Below are 17998 nucleotides of genomic sequence, written 5' to 3' on the forward strand. Positions count from 1 at the left end.
TCATTTTAATTTGCACTAAGTAAGCCTATAAAACAGTCGGACATACACACACAAACACACACACACACACACACACACTATTTTCTCAAAGGCTCCCACCCAACATCACAATGTACAACTGCTGCGGAACCCCACTCCCCCACTCCCCCACCCACACACACACACACACACACACACACACACACACACACACACACACATACCACACCACGTGAGCCAGTGCAGTGGATGTGATATGGCACACCCCCGGCCTGAACACACCCACCTCAAAGAGAAGGGAGGAGGAGACTGAGTGAGTGTGAGTGTGTGTGTGGGAGGGAGGAGGGAGGTTTAACATGCTCAGCAATGGGGGGAGGGGACACATCTCTTTCTCCCCTGCTTCTCCTGCAGCTCTCACCCGCTCTTCTTCTCTCTACGCCACATACATGTTTGCATGTGTGTGCATGTGTGTGTGCGTGCGCCTTGCAGCCACTGCACATGTCCGTGTGTCAGACATGTGACCCATCAGGCAAAGCATCCGCAGAGGAGGAGATAGAAAACACAATAAGCTTAAGATTAAATGGCTGACATGTTACTGGAGTGATTTACCGCTCAAACTAATGTGGATTTGATACCCGGTTGCTCAAGGCAACAGAAACTACAAGTGGAAGGGAAAAAAAAGGCTCTCAACCTACAACAGCTGCATTTAAATTCAAAATAAAGTCTCGGTTGAGTGTCGCTGAGCTGGTAACCTTTACATGTTCTGAAAGGACAATTGTGCACCTTATTCCAAATGTTGTCACTAGGCTCCTCTAAAGCAGAAGCAAATTCACCACAAATCTGAAAACAGAGCAGCAAATAAAAACAAAAAAGGAAAGAAACATATTTGACTATCAATAGTGTCTAGCCACAAACTGCCATGCTGCACATGTTGAAGATAGATTTTTGGCAAGAAAAGAACCACTAATCTTTGAAAGAAATACACCACGAAAACAAGTTTTTCCCTTGTAAAGCTCGACATTAAATTATGCACATTGATCGGTAGAATAGTTGTAACATTTACTTCAGAAAGTTTGGTATTAAATGCAAAAAAACAAAAATGGGTTTTCCTCCTGTCTGTAATCTTGCACCCATAATCGCAATGGCTCAATGCACATGGAGCAAAGTAGCATAGTTTATGTAGTTTTTGGAAATCAAATTACTTTTTTCATAAACTTTAAAACAAAACAAAACAAAAAATCAAAGTAAAGCTGACCACCAGGAAGGACTGAGGTTATTTTAGCCATGTCTATCTACCATATGTAATTGAAATAAGTCATTTGGTGTTATGTTTTTAAATTACAGCAGAGGTGGGGCCCTATTTAAATCCAAATGTGTGGGGTCCAGACACACAAACCTACACCAAGTGACCTTGCACCGCCCCAAAAAAACAGCCATTTTTGGTTCAACCAAGGAGCACACGAGCTAATGGTTTGTCAACCAGTCATAAAACCAGAAAGAAAAGGACACACAACTATCCGCTATGGAACCACAACACAAAAAACACACCCTCAAAAACTTCTCACTCTAAACTGATGGACCAGCAAGTTAAAAAAAAAAAACACACACGGATGTAGGACAGCACTCTTAACTGAAAAAAACAAGAAAGTTTGGAGAAAAACCTACATGTGTAGTTGCATCCTACACCAAGGGCACTCCACAAATAATCAGAATAGAAAATAAAATATCTGATTAAACAGAGGGTAAAAATAAAGAAAAACAAAAAAGAAAAACATGAGAATTTAATTGTGTGCATGTTGTAATGATGAAAATAGAAGAAAGTTAGGTTTAAAAGAGAAATGAGAAATATATCCATCCAATAGACCTATTTCTTGATCGTAAATGTAGTTTTAACATGGACTTAATATAGAAATAGACACCCCTGGAAACTGCTCATGGGCATTTACATTGCTTCTACTAGAATACTGAAGAGAGAGGAAAAAAAAGGCTTTTAAAAGAAATTCAATATTTTTTTAACCTTTATGGAAATAATCCCTAGCACCGTGAGAGCACAGAAGCTGAAATCTACCTACAAAAAAATTGGGGGGGGGGGGGGGGGGGGGATCGACTGAAACATACCAAAAACAAATACACACAATTTTATAAATATATCCATCCAATAGACCTATTTCTTGATCGTAAATGTAGTTTTAACATGGACTTAATATAGAAATAGACACCCCTGGAAACTGCTCATGAGCATTTACATTGCTTCTACTAGAATACTGGAGAGAGGAAAAAAAAGGCTTTTAAAAGAAATTCAATATTTTTTTAACCTTTATGAAAATAATCCCTAGCACCGTGAGAGCACAGGAGCTGAAATCTACCTACAAAAAATTGGAAAAAAAAAACAACAAATCAACTGAAACATACCAAAAACAAATACACACAATTTTCTTAAGAAATGCCACAAGTTAGCTTCCCTGCATGCAGGATTAAGTCACATGACTCCAAAGAAGTAAAAGGAACAAAGAAATACATTAAATTGAGGGGGGGGGGATAAGGGGTAAAAGAAGCATAAGTGTCGCTACATTTGTGATTCAAAGATCTGAGCTCTAGTTGCGGTGACGACCAGCCTCCTGCTCGAGAGGGCGCTGGCTTTATGCCAAATTTAGGAACGTGCACGGCCACGGGAAAGACAGCTTGAAACCGGACACTGCAGAAGCAGACAGGAGAAAAATTCGAAGTGTTGGCGAGTGAAGTTTAAGAACTACATGCGACGACCAGAAATACATTTTAATATATGGTTTAAAATTTTTAAAAAAGGAAAAAAAAAAAGAATGTCCACAGTTATGGGAGCTCTTTGTAAAAGCTAAAGTGACCGCTAGGAGTTCAAATAAACAACCATTCACTGGAGGTTTGAAAACAGAAATTACAGAATTATAACAGATATGAAATAAATTAATGGCAGTTACAAAGTCTAATCCTTTTGGATTAGCTGAGAGGTAAAATACTTGGGACACTTTTTACTTCAACAATGACCACAGGGAATTAATTCACATTAAAACTTGTGAATAATAAAATACAGGACTCAAATGTTTGACTAATGTACATCAGGGCTGAGTTGTTTTTCCTCCTTCTGAACACAACAGCTTATTCTACAGTGAAATTTTTAAGTAACTGTTAAAAGCCATAGAGAAACCTCAAACGAATTATTTACCACCGCTTGAAACGCTTGTTCCAGTTCCGAGCTGATAGGCTGCAAATCGATTTATCTATTCCAGCTCCGCTGATCATTGGACATGTAGGAATATGAGGAATTTGGGGAAGATTAAGTTTTGCCTTGCAGACTGGAAGAGCCGGATTAACCAAAATCATCTCATCTGCCTTCACAGGAAATAAGTAGTAAGGCTAGGATGGAATGTCAACTGCTCCATGCTGTTCAGTGAAAGAAAAAAAAAAAAGAAAACTGTTTAACAAATAAATTAATTTGGATTTTTTTCTTCTTTCAATGGCTACTCATGCACACTGTGGGCAGTGGAAACAGACTACAGTCATGGCGAAACCATGCTAGAGCAAGACATCCAGTGAGTCACCTGGAAACTTTGGCTTCCATGTTAGAACAGGAAACGTGGAGACAAAATGTCTTTGGACCGACAGATCTTCCCCGAGAAGAAGAGGGATCTTATTCATTGGGATTTTATATAGCTTTTAAAATGAAACGGTGCAACGAGTGGCGACCGGTGACAACACCCGTCTCGTCATTCGCACGGGGAAACCCTCATACTCCCCAGGTGTTCGCCACACTTTTACCTGCAGGCAGAACCTCACAGAGCGAGAGCACAGAGCGGGCAGCTTCATGTAGCCTGGGTAGATATACATCAGCAGAAGCTACATTTAAACAGATTCAGTGAATCACCACCATATTAGTCATTATCCAAGCATAGTAAATGTAGCTGGACAGCTCAGTTGTTTCCACAGGCAGCCCGACTGGCTCCGAAAAAAATTACATATTTATATTTCACACGGCTTGTATGCAATGAAATTACTACTTACTAATAAGGATAACAATAATAATGAATTCTTGCCCATCTTGCATTTTTACAGACCCACCGCATTCAGAGTAAAATAATAAAAACAAAACTGTGGCTCAGGAAAAATAATAGTCACAATCTTGAACCATTCTGACGTTTTGTTGGTGTTTCTAGACGGTTCGGAGATAAAGGGCCGTGCTTATCTCAAGAAATAAACACCCAATAATTACATTACAAATACAACACACTTGCTAAAGATTATCATTGTAGTCATATTAGAAGATCAGGTAACAAAGACAAAATACTTTGACAAGGGATACAGTGTCAGAGAAACTGTGTGTGTGTGTGTGTGTTAAAACCTTTTGAAACTAAAAGAAATCTCTCCTCCGGCCCTGAAGTTTGAGCGCTGCACAAGCTGTTTGATTTGAAACAGTTCCTCCTCCTACGACACTGAGTCAGTTCTGATGTCACGACATGATACTTCACTGCATGTGGATAATACTTTGCTGTCACACTACAGTTATCCTTAAACACACACACACACACACACACACACACACACACACACACACACACACACACACACACACACACACACACACACACACACACACACACACACACACACACACACACACACACACACACACTCAAAAGAGCCGTCTTTAATACTGTGTAATATTTTAATTGGTCTAAAATTCTAATAACAATTATAATTATGTCAATTTTGAAAAATTCACAGAGGTTATTCAAATAAAAAATTCCCATGTACTGATTTCTAGGTTTGGTGTAAAATGTTTTGCTAAATATTTAAAGCCCTATTTTTGTAGACAATAGTCCAATATTCTAAGCATGGTATAACATATGAAATTTACTATAAACAATTTTAATTTTGAATACAGTCACAGAGCACAGCTTTTAAGAGAAGAAAAAAAAAAAAGTAATTTCTAGCCACCGGGTAAAAGATCACCACAACATGTGATCCCGTGGAGTGGAAGGGGAGGCGTGAACATTAAAAACTGTGTGTATATTCAATAAGAATGATGTCTTTATATCCTGCAGGAGCACTGTAACCACTCAAAATAGATTTTTCAAGCTTGAAAGTGAGTAAATCTACTTTATTTTTCATGCTGACAGCTCCTGCGGGCAAACGCAAAAACCTGTTGATTACAAGCCGGGTGTTTCTCCATTGTACTTCTTTTCAGCATATTGTTTGCGTTATAGTCGTTCTGGCCTGCAAATGCTTTGCTTTCCTGGGCCCTGGGTGTTGCCCCTCAGGCTCACGGTCCGGAGGCCAGGACAGATATCGGTACCATCTGAACGTCTGGAGACTAAAGTGCTTTTTAGGCTCATGCATGCAAATCTTTGTTTAAATCTCCTTGATGTTGTGAAAAGTCAGTTCTATACCTTGTCTTTGTGAAATCATGGCACATTTGACACAAATTGTAAAACACGCTTAAATATTGTTTTAAATTGACTCAAGGGAAATTTGAGGTTTTCCAACTTTTTAAGTCGTGCTTAGTCGTGCTTAAAATACTTTTTCTCAATGAATCCTGAATAAATTTTTCCTGAAGATAGACCTTGGTTTTTTGCCCTATAAATCCCACCAGGCGGAGTGTAAGCACTGTGTTGTAATCACACCATTCCCAAGCATTCAAAGCAGCCGGTCAAATACATCTATAAACTAATCTTAATCACTTATGGTCCCATTTTTGCCTCATATTTTAAGATGATATCTTGGATTGCTGAGTAGACTGCTGTGGTTTAAACCTGGGATGCGCTCTCCCGGTTGTAACAAGATTTACTACACTTCACATCCATACCACTTATCCTGCACACAGGGTTGCAGGGAGCTGGAGCCAATCCCCGCTGTCACCGAGCGCAAAGGCGTGGACCCTGGACAGATCGCCAATCAATCACAGGGTTGACACATGGACACGGATGACGGTCGGCACTAACGTTCACACCTACAGGCATTTCAGAGTCTTCAATTACCCAGTCAGCCAAACTTACATGTGTGGGGAGAAGCCATGCCGGAGAGACGACGTCAGCTGGGGGGCCGGGTTCAAAAGCTAACGGCTGCAACGCTCTGCCTTCTTCTGAAGAGACACGCCTCTGATATACAATCTCTTTGATTCATATTAGTGTTGTGTTCCTTTCCAGGCTTATAACAGCTTCAGGACAGAATGGTTACCAGATTGACCAGTAAAACAAAGGTAAACTTAAGTTACCTCATTAAAAGCAGGAATGATGAACATTCTTCTAACTTTTTTTTTTTTTTTTAACTTCTGTCCTTGCTCTCGGTATCACTGCTACATGTGAATGGTGTGTGCTGGGGGCAAATAAATAGTGGCAATTTTCCTGAATATTTAGTCAGGAACAGGGAGACATTTACATTAACTTAGATCAAGCAAATAAAAGTGTTACGAATTTCCAGGATTTGTGAAATGGCGACTGTAATTTACAAATTTTCTCATTCCCTCAGCCATTCAGAGAGTAAACACTGCACTCAGATTTAAATAACATGATGACACCATTTTTTAAAAATCGCTCTAAATCTCTTTGTGTTACAAGGGAGACATATTGCCTGCTGATCAGATATACCTGGGATTGGATCATTTTTAGGCTTGTATCCTTACGTAATTTCAGGAAACGTATACATTGGCCCGACCCAATTTGACATAATTTTCTGATTGCAATGTCAAATGCAGAGGGCCTGAGGACCAGCCAGTAATTTAATGCTGAAAAACGGCTGAAGATTTGGTGTCAATAAAAGGTGAGTTATTGAAACACAGGACATGATCTCAGCGTCCTCTATCAAAAAGGAAGGCCCAGCATCAGATACACGTGCTTTTGAATCAAGATCATCATAGGGTTCAGCCTTTTTAAGAACAGCAGTCCATTCAGTATCCCAGGTTAGCAACAAGGCAAAATGTGACATAAAATGAAACCAAAAGTAATGAACTGCCCAATGGTTGTGTCTCACACTGGATAAACAATGCTTTGTGATGTATTGATTTGTTTCATTGCAATACTAGGGCTAACAAAATGGATAGTTAGATTTAAGAGTGAAAGAGAAATAAAAAATAAAGGGCTTGATGTTACACATTAAGGTAGAAAACATCTAAAGACCAGTATCCCTGTTGAGTAAAGGGAGGGTAGATTTGGATATGAAAGAGACATTTCAATTTTTTTTGTTTTTGAGTCAATATGATTACACTTTAAAAAAAAAAAAAGAGATGGTGTGTGAGTGATCCAGTTTACCTCTGCACTGGTAAACTATATTGAAACAGTCACAGGATATATAAAAAAAAAAAATTACAACTACAACTTGCCTACCTAGAAGGTATACACACACACATACACACACACACACACACACACACTAGGTCATGGTCACGGCCCACTGGCTATGAATGGAAGCCACACCCATCTTCTGGTTGGATGTACAGAAACAAGGAAACCCTGCAGACACAACCCAGAACGCACAACACGTATCCCTTTCCTGTGTTCAAAATAAATTGAATTATCTAATGATCGCTCTGACGTTTCACATTCATATAGATTGGTTTCAATGTCACTATGAAAACACATTTTCTTGTACGAATGTCTGGAAAACACAAACATTTGGAGACATATGAGGATGTGACAATATAGTTTTACAAAGCTTACAATACTGTATGACGCCATGGTGGATGCACCAAATGTTGTCCAGACAACAGCAGTGTATCCAATCCTACTAAAATGTTTATCAGCGGAGTGATTCTTTAGCATCGACTCTCTGATTTGGACATTTGGCCTTGAGCTTTTTGCTCCAATTGTTGAGGAGCCTCATGTAGCTAATCTGTTTTTCTTCATGACTGTGTTAAATCACAGCTAATTCCACCACTTCCTGCTTTGTTAAACTGTGTCACAGATTCTAGACTTTTTGGGTCCGATGAGGGCAAACCATGCATTTGAAGCTATACGACTACTCAACCTCAGACAGGAAGTGATTATTTTATTACCTCTGACGCTTTGGGTCTGGACATAGCAAGCAAAAACTCCACAAAACCCAGCAAAGGACTTTGAGCGGGTATAAATCTAAAAATGTATTTACGAGTGCTCCGTTAGCCATGCTGTTGAGAGTTTGGGGTTATTCTTGGAAGTGCAGCTTTACTTGGAAATTCTGGAGGTTAATATTCAATCATATTTATCAAATTAGAGTTTCTGACCAACAAATATTAATGGATCAAAATATTTCATGGCATAGGAATGAATTTCATCACAGACACAGTCTCATGTTTTGCGTGATAATAGATTTTCTAATTTATATTTACCAGTTTGCATGTTTGCTACATGCTGGTGTTCTTAGTCAAGTGTTAGTTGAAGCAACAATGAAGATGCTGGTTAATGATTTGATTTTGTCCCACATGAAACGCCTCTTTCTGAATCAACAGCAATAAACGTACAATTTAATAAATTGTCTCTCTGTCAATTCTCTGAAGTTTGCTGTTTGGAAAGTGATTGAATCCCTTTTCTAACTTGATTTTTTGGAATATCAACACACGAGTCCTCTGCATCAGATATGGTGACAGGTAGCTGTAATTCTAGCATTTGTAGCATTTGCACAAATTTGTAAAAATTCCTTTAACTATTTGAAATACTAAAGATCAAACAAGTCAGCTCATTTTGAGTTGATCCATGAGAACTGGTAGCACAAATAAGACCAAAGGTAGATTGCATGCACAATTTAAACCCGACAGGAAGTAGACCATTTGGACTGGAATTCTGATATTTATTTTGTTGATTCCAGAGTTGATACACCATCGACTCTTGCGACCAGATCGGTGTTCATTATGTTCAGCATACAAGGCAGACGACCCCCAAGGACATTAAATTGCAAAGTTTTGTGGTTGAGCAAGATTTGATGTGGTGGTTCATTTCAAAGATTTTCTATGAGAAATTTACCTACCCTGGCTCTACTCCACTTGCCCGGACCTTTTTGACATTTCACGGGTTTGATTAGAAGCCTGACCTGATGATTTTTTAGAAGCTCAATACATGATTTTTACCATAAGCAATACCTACAGGTTATAAAGTGTATCTCACATTTATGTGCTGCTCGCCAGTTGACCTGACTGACCCAGGAATCGGAAAGAACATTATCAATTACGGGACATTTCGGAAGTGTAAGGTTTCACAGCAGATTCTGATGTGTCCGCCACAACTGGAGTAATTTCACTTTGCATGGTTCTAAGTCTAACAAGAGTCCCAGGGAGAAAATTCAAAGGCCGGATTCGACAACCAACACAGACATCGCCAACTGGTTACTTCTAGTAAAAAAAATTAACTGTAATGACTCAATCGCAAAAAGCCAAGATTTTCTCAGACGTTCATGTCTTGAGTGGCAACTGGACCTCTGCGCAAATTCCATTTCTTCTATTTATGGGACATGATTAGTGATTTATTGAATATTTTTTTGTTCAAATAAGTGAATTCAGAGTTTAACATCACTGCAGGTGGTGTGAACTTCAGTAAATTCACCAATGTTTCATAAATGTCCTGGCATGCCAATGTCTAGAGGTCAAGATTTACGTTCTGCAGATAGCACCACCCGCTGCCCACAGATAGTGGCGTTACATAACAAATGTGACTGGTGAAAAGCTTGAAATTTCTAGTTCACAACAGGCTTCCAGTGTGGTTACAGCAGCAAGGCCGTTGCATGACCTGGTGTGTGCACGTGTGTGTGTCTGTGTGTGTCAGTGGCCCATTCACTCCTACTTGTTTGACAAGCTTTTTTTTGTGTTTCTTTATGACATAGGAAGTTTGATTCATACATTGTTCGGGACTTTCTTTAAAAGGTAACATTTTTATTTTCTTTGCAATACAAATTTAAGGCATACCAGGTTTCAATGCGTTAAAATGTTTTTGTACTAGATGAGTTAGAATGTTTCAGGCGGACAGAGTACAAGTTAGGAAGGTGGGTGGAGTCCCTGCCATTGCCTTTGAATGTGACATTATTCATTCTTACATAAGTCACACAATGCAAATAAAAAAAATCTCCTGGTATTGTTTTATGATCTGAAAACCACATTATTTTCTCTTACTTCAGCCATTTAAAGTATTTAATTATTCTCATTGCATCAATTATATTTGTATGTTCTAATAACCGAATCAAAGAACTGATTACAAAAAAAGAACCTCATAAATACATAAAAAGTATGGATAAGAATGGCTATTTCTGTGTGTGTATATATATATATATATATGACACACACACACACACCTTGGGGATAGGGGATTTCCTTATTGGATCAAATGACTGCATATGATGACCGCAGCAAGGCGGGTGGATGGACTTGCCATCGTATGTATGCACATATTCTTCTCTCTTAGAGGACACACACACACACACACACACACACACACACACACACACACACACACACACACACACACACACACACACACACACACACACACACACACACACACACACACACACACACACACACACACACACACACACACACACACACACACACACACACACACACACACAAGGGGCCCCATCCACCAGACAGACCCGACCCCTGGGCTTCAGTACCCCTCCCCCTTCTCTGTTCTTTTTTCCCTTCCTCTTTTCTTGATCTTTCCTACATCACCCTGAGTGTTCATCAGCCCTCTTGTATGGGCCTGTGTGGCATGCATGCAACCAGTATAGTCAATGCGGTTTTGCATGTTCACACAATATATATTTTGTTAGAAAAAAAAAAAAAAAAGAGCAAGACACAGCAAATTAAAAAAGAGGGGGGGGGGGGAGAGAGCTTGCAAGACATAGCGGGAGTGTTAGAGATGTAGAGAGTGGGGACAGATGGTTTGAACCAGAGAGAAGAAACAATCAGAGATGGGGCAGGAGGAGGAGGGGCAGGAGGGGGGGCGTCTTCTTAAAGAAACAGGGCTACTTTACCCCTTCACCTACATAAGGGCCTCCATACAGCCCTGTTTACTTATTAGTCATTTTAGTGAGGAAAAGATCCCTCCATGGGTCTTATTGTGGACTATGGTCTAGCCATCGACGGCTGCATGAAGGGGCTTCTCAGAATGTCATTGCTTTTGCATAACACATTTAGAACAGCTACCGGGGAGTGTCTGCTGTCTTGTCGTGAGCTGGTTTTATTTTCCCCAAAACAGCACTTTTTAAAAAACACAGCTACTCGTGTATGCTACTCTCTAAAGATCCGTCAGAGCACAATTTCCACAACAAGTGGACAGCTGACGGCTGCAAACAATGTTCACGCTTGAGCCAATGGACAGCAGCACAACCTCGACTTTATAGTTTTGTATATCATACAGACGTGTGTGTAAAGAATTTGTTTGCACACGCACACACGCGCGCGCACACACACACACACACACTTATTTGACAAACAATTTTTCAAAAAGGTTAATTTTAAAGCTATTTTTAGAGAACATTACATAAAAATTCAAATTCCCTCCAAATCCCACTTACTGGTAAATGTTGATGAACCTGAGTGTAGCATAACTATACTGATTGAATACAATTTGTACTTAATCTTGTTGATATTGTATATATTCTGATGTAGCATTTTTAAAAGATCCTTTTTTCCCAAAAAGTACTTGGCTGTTAGGGCACCTGAAAGATAAATGCATCCCATGAAAAAGGTGCTAAAAAAGAAAAAAAAATTTTAGCTCTACTTTTATCTCAGCTTAGTTTTAAACGTTCATGAACACTTTTTACTTATCAAAAAGCTCTTTGGGGTTAAAGAGAGATTTGTTTGCAAAGATAATTTCACAACATGACAGTTGTTGGCATGACAACCAGCGCGGATGACATGACTATGTGGCAGTAGCAGGAAGTACGTGGAAACATTGGAACCTCTTATGGTCACAGTATTTACTATGACTAGTAATAAACTACAGTCTCCAGTAGTCTTTTTTACATGATAATAGCTGGCAACAAACACTTAAAATACTGGCTAACACTAAGTACTATGATCAAAAACATTTATTTGTTAAACTATCCAGATACCAGCCAGAGGCATAACAGCAAACAAAAAAACAGCTAAATAACTACAAAGAAACAATAACCGCACAGGGACTCCGATACTGTAAATTATCCCCCCCATTTCACACAACCTACACACATTCACAGTTATTAAGCCATCAAGCCATTCCATTTTTATGGTGGAAAAAAAGGAAAAAGAAAACAAAACTACTTTCTATGTAAAGACAAAAATTCCAATGAAGCAAGTAACTGGAAAAGTATGTTAAGCTATGGATAGCAATACACCAACTGCAAAATCTCCCAATACAATTTCTCCCACTGTATTTATATATTCAGATGAGTATTAGAAAGTAGCTAAATATCTAAAAAAAAAAGCAATTATTCAAAATAGCTAAAACTGTCTCAGTTTTACAAGCTCAGTTATGAGTAACTTTCTAATTGAGCAGTAATAACCATCTGGAAATTCTGTATGTTGAATTAATATGAAGAAAAGTTGCCTCAGAAACAATGTTGCAGTGAAAGACTCCTTCCAATTTGCAGCTTCAACTGGGGGTCAAATGAAAAACACCAGGGCCATTTTCTTCAGTTAAGCCTCAAAACTGTACGTCCATCTCCCAATCATCTCCAACAAGCAGAAAGGCTCGGTCAAAATATGAAACAAAAACCCAAACGCGCTGCGCGACCGGTGACGACAGAAAACGCTGCTAGACAAACGGGTGGCGCAGCAGCGGGCTGCTTTGTCAGATTACCGTCAGCGAGCTCACAAAGCTTCCAAAAAGCGAAAAACTACAGAAACGTAGTTGAGCTGACATTCTCATGCACAATTCAAAACACATGTATATCTTTCAGTCCCTTCATCTGTCTGCCTTTATTTCCATCACTTGATCCCGAGGTCTCTTGCGAAAAGGGAGGAATGTTGCAGGGAACATGGCAACATGCCACTGGGACAAGAAGGAGGTAGACAGAGATGGAGTAAAAACATGGGAAAGAGAGAGGGGGGAACTGAACGTACTGTACCAGAGAGAAGAAAGTAAAGGAATCAAAGTATGAGAGAGAGAGAGAGAGAGAGAGAGAGAGAGAGCCAAAGGGTTAAGTCAGAGCATGCGTGTGGCCAAGCGAGCAGCGAGGAAGGCAGGGCTTATTGGCCGCTCTCGTCTGAGCGGCGAGCGACCGCCCCCCTGGCTGATGGCAGGCGCTCCAGCGTCACGATTGGTCGCACCCCCTTACTCCCTCCACCCACTGGGTCCCTCCTTCCCCCCTTGCCAGCCATGAGAGGAGAGGACGACAAACCATGGCGTGCTTCTTCTCCAGGCCCGCAGCCCTATGTGCTGCTGCCCTAGCGGCACATTCAAAGCTGCTCCTCAGTCACAGGAGTGTTTTCCTCTGCTGCCATAATTGAAAGCCAGCCCCCAGATCTGCAGAACTGCATCTGGGCAGTGTTCTGCAGGAGGGGGGTTGCTTTCACCTTCACCAACCAGCCCAGATCCCCTCTTCGTTCATTGACAAGATTGATTCTGAGGAGGCGGGCACAAACTGGATATGGGTCATGTTCTGAAACTACTGCAGGTCCAGGACTTGGCAGTGAGCAAAACATGGAGCATTTAAGTGCACAGGTGAAACTAAGAATGGACTCTTCCAGTGTGGCAGGAGACTTCTAGTGTCCACCAGCTCAACCTATAAAATCTGAACTACCTTCATGTTTGTATCTTTGTTATTTTGAGGAGAAGAATAGAGTTGGAGGCATTTGAAATCCCCCTCCGCTTGTTAGACAAAGATATCTGCATTAAGACCACATCTGCATCAGAAGTTAATAAATTTCACATAACTGTGAAAAAAATTGAATGACCTGAGCAGTAACGTGACATGGAAAAAAAAACAAAAAAGCGGAATGATTTGTGAGGGAGAGAAGGGATGCAAATGTCAAGTCTTAATTTTGTCCTTGTCTACACCTACAGGTTTCAGTTACAGAAAAAAAAAGGTGTGGAAATTAAGTTTAAATTCAAAAATAGAACTGGTTAAAAACTCCTAATAGGTTCGTAAGAAAAGTTTTGCTGACCTGAAGGTTCCGCAGCTCTGGGAAAAGTATATCAGAGATGAAGTGTTTTTCTTTTAAGGATCAGAATTTACCAAACAAGGAAGAGGAAACTAAGATCAACAAAGACATTGCTTGAGTGAAAGGCAAAGCCTAAGATCATAGAATTCAAAATAAAATGTTTGAAATGTAACCCGAGTGGACCAGACAACGTGCTCAGTGTCTAAGATTAAATTGAATTATGATTGTATGTAACTACGATATCGAGGTCAATGAAGTTCCACGTAAATTCAACCAGGCTAGGTCCTAAATCTTAACTTTCTTCTCTCTAAAGCACATCTTTGTTTTAATTTCACCAATACACACTGATGCACTTCAGTCAAACTCCAATTAGTCTCTTATGCACAAGAATTAGTCCATATTTTAAAGTTTGATTAAACAAATAGGGAAATTAGATGAAGTTAAAGCAAGCAAAAGACTAAATATTTTACTTTTTACCGGTTGTGTGCAGTATGACCTCCAGCCGAGAAACACAAAACAAATTTACACTTAAAGCCTTGGAAATGAGCTGCCAAATGTAAAACGTGTTAAAAGTATACTTGCATGCGTGAGACTAAAAACAAACAAACTGAGAATATGCAGAGATAAGGCCGGTGGAAGAAAATTACATTTAGACATCTCAGCTAAACTTTAGTTCTTATACTCACCGGACCGTGTAACAAAATATAAATAAAACTAATCATTTTCCCCCTACTTCATGATTCTTGGGATTCATGAGAGAATCCGTAAAAACCTCAAGTTGTAGCTACGACATCAAGAGAGACTGAACTGCACGGTTGAAAAGCTTGTAAACACTGCAGCTGAGATACTGCCTCAGCCACTGGAAATAAGTTATTGTCACCTGTGTCATTCAAACTGTACTGAACTGCATGTTGCTTTAAAAACACCCCGCTAAGGTTGTGTCGTGACAATTTCACCCAAAGTCAGTCAAAATTTGACGGGGGGGGGGGGGGGCACCCAGAAAGTATTCAGGGCGCAGCAGTTTAAAACAGCTCTTTTAATAAATGTTAATAGGAGGCCAAGATCTGATGAAATTGCGCAGCTTGGCCCATTCAACACACGCTGGGGTTCTACTCAAAGGTTTTAGTTTTTTAATGTACGTTCAAGCTTTGTCGCTGCTCTGAAGCTTGAGCTCCAGCAGGCTCTGACCTCCTGCTGGAGCTCAGACATCTACATTTTTGAGGGAACAAGGGTCATCAGGACAAACCCCAACATACTACTAAGCTCATCACCCGCCCCTAAAAAACAGACTAGCATATCATAAACAATGTTTATTTAGATGATATTCATCAATTTTTACCATGAACACCTAACAGTACGACGATTAGGCAAAAAAAAAAAGAAAAACGGTCATAATACTGAACCTGAGGGTTACAAGCGAAATGCATTTTTAATGTAAAGCGAATAGTCTAATTCTATTGGTTGTTCAATTTCTGGCCCCCCCACATTATCCGTTCAATCACACAGCACTCGTTAGAACAGAGGGAAAAAAATGTACTGTGAGTTGTCCTGGCAGTTCGGTGACGGCAGTCGATAAGTTGACGCGCGCTACATTTTAACTCTCTGCTTGCATGCCAGACATCCAGAGGAGCAACTTTGTAGGCTGCTGTGTTGAGCTGAAGCACCTGCCATGCTACCAAACCCTTGGAAGAGCTCTCTCCATTCAATGTGGGGAAAAAATAATTAAAATAAAAAAATAAACTATGATTTGAAATGGAGGTAATGTAAAGACCTCAAACAGCGCTTATATGGGCTGATGAATTTATGAACGCAATAGTGCACACTGTACTAACAAAAGTTGTGTCAAAGTTTGAGCTGGACCTGCTGGGTGCAAAACCTGCATTTCAGATCATTGGACAGCACAGCGTTTGTGTCACACGACCGACACATTTTAACAAACACAGATTAGCCACTGCACATTTGACATCACACCGAGACAGGCATACAGTGTCCAGACTAAGGTTTGAGGAGGCAAAACGGTGCACAGAAGTGACGGCAAGAGACCTGGTTATGTCTTTCATCGTCAACGAGCCATGTACCGAGACAGGAAACACGCAGTATTATGCATATTCATATGGTTATAGAAGTGTGTGTGTGTGTGTTAGGGTGAATTGTTTCTGCCTAAAAAAAACGTGCCAATAATAAAGAGAATTGAGAGAGATGCCTGACATGATTTGCCTCTGTTGTGAGCAGATGACAGACTAGATCACAAGGCCAACATGGATTCCCAGAAACTATACACTACCAAATTCATCTGTTCTCACTTACAACATTTGAGCTTAGATTTTGTCTGTGTTCATAAACACAAGCCGAGAGCTGGCTTTACAAACCGGCAAGTTATAAATATGAATATGCAGAGGCCATGAAGCAAGTTTGTAGATGACAGTAGAACACAATGGCGCATGTCCGTCTGAACCGGGACTAAACAACACATTTCCCACCAGCAGCTCCCAGCTAATGGTAACTGCTCCAGCGTCAAGAAATACGGTTAGCTCCTGCCGACCTCTCATTTTGGTCCACACTCCCACTCGCTCATTATACTCTGCCATCCAAAAGCACCTAGCACTTCCATCACCACGGACCCCGATTCACCAGTAGTCACCAAAACACCATATGCAGTTGCTCAGAAAAGACCCTGCAATTTTGAAGAGGTCTCCACATTTAAGGAACCAGGGAGAATGAGAACAGCTTGCTTATGCTGTTGTATTATCACTCAGCAGAGTTGCTTCCACATTGACATTATTCCTATTCATAAAATGCAAAAAAAAAAAAAAAAACCTTGATGAGCCAAAGACTGAGCCTTGGTAGGCATTTACAGCAACCGGACAATTCTCTGAGGCAAACTCCTCCAGCAGTGTCAAAGAAAGTATAACGGGCCCTTTCATTCACCACTCGCTCATGAGGAGGGGCGAGCAGGAGCAAGTGACAAAATCTTTTTTTTGTCAATTTAATTTCCTACATGAAAATATTCCTGCGGTGGTGTGCACGCCGGCACTCGGTCCACCCACCAATCTGCTGCTTTCTGCTATTGTTCCGAGGATGCTATGCCATTGGTCCTGTCTGTCAGCAGGATTACGCAAAAACCTACCAGGCCCACTTCCATGGAGCTGGGTGGAGGGGTGGAGCATGGGGCTAAGGAAGAGCCGCTTCTCTTTTGGAGCGGATCCAGACATTTTTCTCTACCTACTTTCTGTGAATCGCAGGACAGCATTTACATATATTTTTCAGGGGGCCGTTACACGGGGTTCCTGTGTGCCTAGTCCAGGCATGTTAACAGTCGGAGTATCTATAAACGGGCGCCATTCTGTGTTAAATTTTCTTTCAGAGTGGACTATTGACCTCTGCAGAGGTCTGAGGTTCAAGGCTCGGTGAAGTGGGGGTCTAATAACTTCTGCGGCCCACTTTCCCCACAAAAGCAAGAACTTTTATCATGATTGTTTTCTGTATGCAGTAGTAAAGCATGCACAGCAACTTGTTATAATAATGACTCGCTGGTGAGTAAATGTGGGGAACAGTTGCAGCTTCAATCTACAATTTCAAAGGGGGAGACGAGTTTAGATCAGATGAAACTGATTTTCTTAATTCCCTTCTTTAAGTGTGGAAGTGATACAAACAACAAATTGTTTAACCAGAAACACGCTTATGTTGAGTGGGGGAGGGAAAAAAAATAAGACAAGGCTGATATTTTTTAAAATCCTCATTTTCTGAGGCTCTGTGTATGCGAGTTGGGAAGACGCTTATTAAGAGGCGGGGTCTCAAACTTCCTGTGTTCCTTCAACACACCACAATTTGATTTTACTGATATTACACGGACGAGATTAACAGACATTCTGCGTTTGAGGTCAAAGGTAAATGGGAATAAATTAAAAAAAGGCTCCTGGACACATGTGGACTGGGTTCAGA

At 40.4% G+C, this 17998-nt stretch overlaps 1 protein-coding gene across 1 annotated transcript in view; it reads right to left on the bottom strand.

Annotated features, from left to right (window-relative positions):
• igf2bp1 (insulin-like growth factor 2 mRNA binding protein 1) overlaps positions 1-17268 on the bottom strand; it is a 44976-nt gene extending 27708 nt beyond the window's left edge. The window contains exon 1 of the mRNA XM_086170116.1: positions 17184-17268. Within this exon, the coding sequence (XP_086026242.1) occupies positions 17184-17268 (85 nt within the window). The remainder of the gene's footprint in view (positions 1-17183) is intronic.
• Positions 17269-17998: the final 730 nt, after the last annotated feature.

Source organism: Fistularia commersonii, chromosome 23 (genome assembly GCF_037954325.1).
Source record: "Fistularia commersonii isolate RoL2024-O1a breed Wild chromosome 23, RoL_Fcom_v1.0, whole genome shotgun sequence".
NCBI lineage: Eukaryota > Metazoa > Chordata > Actinopteri > Syngnathiformes > Fistulariidae > Fistularia > Fistularia commersonii.